General features: G+C 36.1%; 1 protein-coding gene across 1 annotated transcript in view; it reads left to right on the plus strand.

Annotated features, from left to right (window-relative positions):
* EIF2AK2 (eukaryotic translation initiation factor 2 alpha kinase 2) overlaps nucleotides 1-5,763 on the plus strand; it is a 47,422-nt gene that overhangs the window by 28,874 nt on the left and 12,785 nt on the right. Inside the window, exons 5-10 of the mRNA XM_019527589.1 lie at nucleotides 246-372; nucleotides 1,642-1,724; nucleotides 2,971-3,034; nucleotides 4,068-4,102; nucleotides 4,252-4,323; nucleotides 4,770-4,889. Coding sequence (XP_019383134.1) covers nucleotides 246-372; nucleotides 1,642-1,724; nucleotides 2,971-3,034; nucleotides 4,068-4,102; nucleotides 4,252-4,323; nucleotides 4,770-4,889 — 501 coding nt within the window. The remainder of the gene's footprint in view (nucleotides 1-245; nucleotides 373-1,641; nucleotides 1,725-2,970; nucleotides 3,035-4,067; nucleotides 4,103-4,251; nucleotides 4,324-4,769; nucleotides 4,890-5,763) is intronic.

Consider the following 5,763-nt stretch of genomic DNA (forward strand, 5'->3'; position numbering starts at 1 on the left):
ATTGCTGGTGCAGGGGGAGCCTGATCCTGGGTTCCCCCTGCACCAGCAAGAAGAGAACTCTTGTGGCTGGGAGCCCCCTCAGTTGACAGAATTATTACTTATACCTGCAAGCAGAAATATAGAAAAGAATGTTAAAAAAATGATTCTTCTAAAACCTCATCCTCATGTAAGTGGCATTTAAAATTAGTCCTTGCCATGCAGGATTTATGGATATTCATTTATTTCCCACTAAACATTTTCTACAGGTTTACTTGTTCCTGCAAAATTAGTGGGAAGATTTATGGAAAAGGAACTGGAAATAGTAAACAGGAGGCAAAGTATGCTGCAGCAAAAGAAGCATATTACCAGTTAATGGATTCAGAAAATTCAAGGGTATGTATTTCATGTCATCTGAACAGGGAAGTTTTATTTCTGCTTCCTCCATCTTTAAATCTACCTTCATAATCATCTGATTAAAAAACATATATTAGGTTTCATTTTGAGGGAAGAGAAACCCTTGCCTCAAAGATTTCTATTGATGATGGTACGATGTGGTATAAGTAAAATTCATATTATATTCCTATATTTAATAGACCAGTGTTTTTAAAGTTAGCTGTCCAACTGCATGTGTTTATTAATAGCACTTTCTGACCTTCAGCCTTGGACACAGGTTATCATCTAAATAGAAAGAATTATCCAGTTATCTTAACATATTTTTTAATTCAGAGTGTACTCAGACCCAGGCTTGCCTGTGTGACAAATGAGTTGTAACTAAAATATAACTTAACAAAAGGTAGCGAGACCCAACTTTATTTTTGAATCTCAAGGGAAAAAGGTAACTATAATGCATCACTGCAGAATTTTTAAAACATAAAACAATAAAATACATTAAGTTTAATGAGTGTGTCATGCTACTACAGATTGCATGAAATTCTGGACGCTTTGAATAAAGATTCCTTTTAAGTGGCTGTTGGAATTTTAATTTTGAGTTTCCTCATTCTTTGGTTTCTTAAAATTGATATCACCCTGGTAGTTTTCTGCCTTTAATCATGAACTTTATCATCGCTTATTACATGAAAAAATGACAGGAAAAGACAAGAAATTTCTTAGAGACAGGTTTTCATATGACTAAATTTGCAACACAAATTTTGGTTGCTCTTTACTGTGCTCACACAGTTATTGCATGTGTGTGCACACTGAAAAATTAGATTTTCTGTTAATATATTTATATATGTACAAGTTTGTGCACATGCATCTCATTTTTCATATACATGATGAGGTGAAGTTGACAACTGTGAAAGCTTTGCCCTTTAATTAACTATTATCTTTATTATGTTCTGATTTTTAAAGGGGTTTTACTCTTGTCACTTCCCTTCTTTTTAACTCCTGTGAATGAGAACATGTACTCTAGATATCTATTTGGTTTGTGGACATGATCAGGTCAAAGGACATTTTACATACTTTTTTATGCTCATATTTAATTGCAGATGTGGAAAAGGAGGCAAGTTTAAAACCAGGAATAAAATTCCTGATTACATGGAAGTCAGTGGAAAAACTCTAACTTCAGTAGAGTGAGGATTTCGCCTCTTGTACTATGTTAAGCATTTTTTTCCCATTTTAGAAAGGCGGCTCTTATAGTTAGGTAATTTGTTTATTTTACAGACAGAGGACCAACCATCTATTGCCAGTTCCACAGCTGATGAATTTAGTGATACCAGTGAGGTATCACTTCAGCCAGTATCAAAGTAAGTTGAACCTGTTAATACTGTGATGCCTACCAAAGTGTATTTGTTTGTTACAGACAGAGTACCTGAGAGAGTTTTAGGCAATCTCTAACCCTGTCTTCAAATAAAATAAATGCATTTTAAAATTAATTTGTAATCACATTTTTACATTAATTTTATTTGACGTTTCTGTTTCTTTCTCTACAAACCAAGAATAAAGTTCAATAATGCAAGTACATTTAACTTTTTCAGTATACATTACAAAATAAAGCAAAAAAACCTGTGCTTTCCTGGAAGAAGCAGCATGTTAGTTTGATCCAGCTCTGCAGTGTCTGTATAGATCAGGCACCTTATTTTATAGATCAGGTGCTTTAGTGGGGCTTTTTATTACATAAAAGCACCAAAAAACCCCACTAAAGTGCCTGGTCTATACAGACATTTGGTGAACCAGGTCCAACTAATGCAGTACCTCTTCTGGGCATGTGCTGGGCTCAGTGCAGGAACAGATTTGAAAGTAAAGCACCATTTTTTATTTTTTTCCTTAATGTCTGCAAGTAGCTTATGTGATATAAAGATTTTGCATTTTTTCCTGATTCTATTCCATTAGAAGCATTTCTGTTAGTGTGTGAAAGAAAAAATGTCACTTCATTAGATTTTTCTAGGAGCCATTTTCCTCTTATGACTCTCTTTACAAGAAAACGTTAATTCTTTCTGATAATTTCTTATACCAGACTTATAATTTCTGCAGTACTATTTTTCACTTACCATGAATGAGCAGGAATGACCTATTCATGGAGAATGAAGGGAAAATTTAACAGAAAGTCAGTTGTGAGAAATTTTCCTTTCCTGGGACAGAGACCCTTGACATAGACCTAATATGCTGGTACTTAGGTCAGTAGTTAGTGTGAAAAATTGCCATACTCACATTTTCCCAGTTGTATTGTGCATTGTGAAAGAGCTGGTGTGTTCTATGAGAGCTGGCTTCACTTCACTGAAATTTTTCCCTGTACCTAACTTTAATTAAAGATGAATACCTAACTGAATTAAAGTGGGTAAATCACATTGACATCTTTGGATGAAATCCATTATAGAGATAAATAATGTGTTATTGTTATAAACTTTAATTAAATCACTACAACCATGGTATGACTGAAGTTTTGTAGTTTAAATTTGTTCACATTATCCTTTCTTATATTATATCAAGAGTTGTAGTTTTGATTTATGAATTGTTTTAAGCAGATTCTGAAATTCATTTTTCCTTCTCTAGTGATGCTCACTCTCTGAACTCAGTTGACACAGGAAAAACAAATGACAATTCTTTATCTTGTCAGGTACAGTGGGGTAGTTTTCTTTCCATAATTATGTTTCAGGCTATCATTATTTTTTCTATTGCTAATATTTTCTGTTAGTGAATATGAGAGATAATTAACATTCTCAGATGCATGTGGCTATCCCCAAAATATTAAAGTTGTACATAGGTTAAATAGGATATGCTGTCATCTCCTGTGACCTAAATTTTGGAAGTTCAAAAAGTATATCTGGTTTGCTGGCCTGGGGTTCCAGGGCAGTATGTCAAGGTTTATTTTGTTTTGGGGAATAGCTCTAGGCTTCAGTTTTATATTGTGATATGCCAGAGGCTTAAAGCTAAAAACAATGTGGAGCCCAATTTTCTGAAACTCCTTTGTGCTTCACATTTCCCCACAAGAGTTAACTGTTTCTTTCAGTAGCCTCTTAAAGCTAGAGCCAAATGAGTTTTAGGAAATCATATCAATTTCCTCCTTTTACCCATGAAGGTTAGCATGACAGCATGTATATCATTTTTATAAAATGAAGCAACATAACTAATGAGGGGCAATTGGGGTTAGCAACTCTGGGTAACAGTTTTGTCAGGGGATGCAAAAGCAGCTACTGCCATGTAGTAGCAGGCTATGCTGCCATAATTGGCATGGCAGCAGTCAGCACTGCCCTGTGCGTCATGGTTGCCCCAGGCACATAGTTGCCCTGCTATGCTTGTGATAAAATGTTTATGTTTTCACCATAATTTTTTCCATTATTACTATTTACATACTACAGGCTGATTTTTGTGGGTGGCATTAACAGTGACAGATCGATGGATGCTAATGGAGCTGTGTTTGTATTTTACATGCAAATTAAATTATTTGAAAAGAATGATAATGCTCTACCTGGCTTTCATATGAAATTTATATTGAGGTATAATACAAAGAAATTACTAGCCACTCAGCATGACCATATCTATGGATAACTGTCAGCCACATCCTAAGCTATAAGTAATGAAACATAATGACATGTAAAAGTAATAAATAAATACATTTTAGTCCTTTTTTTCTCTCTCTTTTGGTTTAGGCAATTTCCAGGAATGCTGTTGTGAAACCTAAGAGGTACATACTTATTTTGTGTCTAGCTATTACATGTTCTAACATTATATTGCAAACCCTGTTTAGTTGCTTTTTCACTTGTCAAAATCATATATATAAAATAGAATTCCACGCACACAAGATTTCATTTTAAATTTTCTTTTAAGTCTAAGAGGAGGAGTGACACTGGCAGCTAAATTCTCATATCTGGAGATCAAGGAAAATAAGTACACAATGAATGGAAGGTGAGAAAAAACTTTTATATAAGATTTAATGAGTGATTGCAGTGATGCAGTACACTAACAGGTTGGCATGTTTTTAAAAAAGGTGGGATAGAAAGAATTGTATTAAAGAATGTGTGCAAACTAACATTTGGGGTTAAGGCTGTATCTTAGCTTAGCTTACCTTAGTTTAGCTTATTTTGTTTATATCAGTAATTCTTAGCAAAATGCGCTGTTCTGATTTTGTCTCTTGAATGAAGAGTTTTCTAAATATAAAAATAACTCACTTGCTTAAATTTTGGCTCTCCTTGAGACTTTGCTTGACCCTGTGAAGACTTGTTCCTGTAAATGACGCCTAACATTATTCAGGGGTCGCTCCAGGCCTTGCAGGGTCAGGTGGTCAGATACATACCTTTGAAATATAATGTTACGTAATTGTACTAAGAATGCTTTATATTTTCTCCCCTAAGATTTCTCAAGGATTTTGAAGGTATAGAGTTTATTGGTTCTGGTGGATTTGCGAATGTTTTCAAAGCAAAACACAAATACGATGAGAAAACCTATGCTATTAAACAAGTTGAGCTTGATGAGTAAGTACTGTACATTTATTTGCTTTTATTTAGGGAACAGTATCATTTAAATTGTTTGTAATGCTACTGTAGCAATTTAAATATTTTCTCTTCTATATGATCCAGTTTTTTTAAACATTTGGATAAACTTTTTATACAATTTTGTCATTGTTTCTTCTGTCATTGAGCCACTTACTGAAAAGACCATAATCCATGGGTGGGCAAAATGTGGCCTGCAGGCCTGTCAACTGACTGGAACTGGCCTGTGGCTGCCACCTCAGCAATCTGCATGGGGCTGAGACCTACTGGTTCTCACTGGGGCAGCCTGTGCTATGCTTCTGACCAGCACACGCAGCTTCTAGCAGCGCTTTTCCCAGTGCAGTGGCAGTCTGCCAGGTGCTGCACTGCTTCCCTTGCTCCTCCCACCTGGTGCAATATGTAGCCACCTGCGGGTGGGCATTGGCAAGGTGTAGGGGGTGCACATGCACCCATGAGATAGATTGGTGGTGCACCCCCTGTGATTGGCCGCTGCCACAGCTGCCAGTGGCGCCTGTGGGCAGTCGCTGCTCGCAATCCTGAGAAGTAAATTAAATGTGAATTCTAGCTGTTCTTCAAATAAATGGTTTTAGTTTGTTTACAGGTGAGGTTAAAATAGTTCGTAAGATGAAAATACAGTAATTTAGAGAAGCTGGACATGTACAAGTCCATAGTACTGGAAGCAGTGCATCTGAGGGTGCTGAGGGACTTGGCTGCTGTGATAGAGTTGTTGGCCTTATCTTTAAAAACTCGTGGTGACTGGGGAAGGTCCCAGATGATTGGAAAAGGGCAAATATAGTGCCTGTCTTTAAGGAAGGGAAGAAAGAGGATCCAGGGAACTACAGATTGGTCAGCCTCA

This window comes from Gavialis gangeticus, unplaced genomic scaffold (genome assembly GCF_001723915.1).
Source record: "Gavialis gangeticus isolate Ggan-Ray unplaced genomic scaffold, GavGan_comp1, whole genome shotgun sequence".
Taxonomy (NCBI): Eukaryota; Metazoa; Chordata; order Crocodylia; family Gavialidae; genus Gavialis; species Gavialis gangeticus.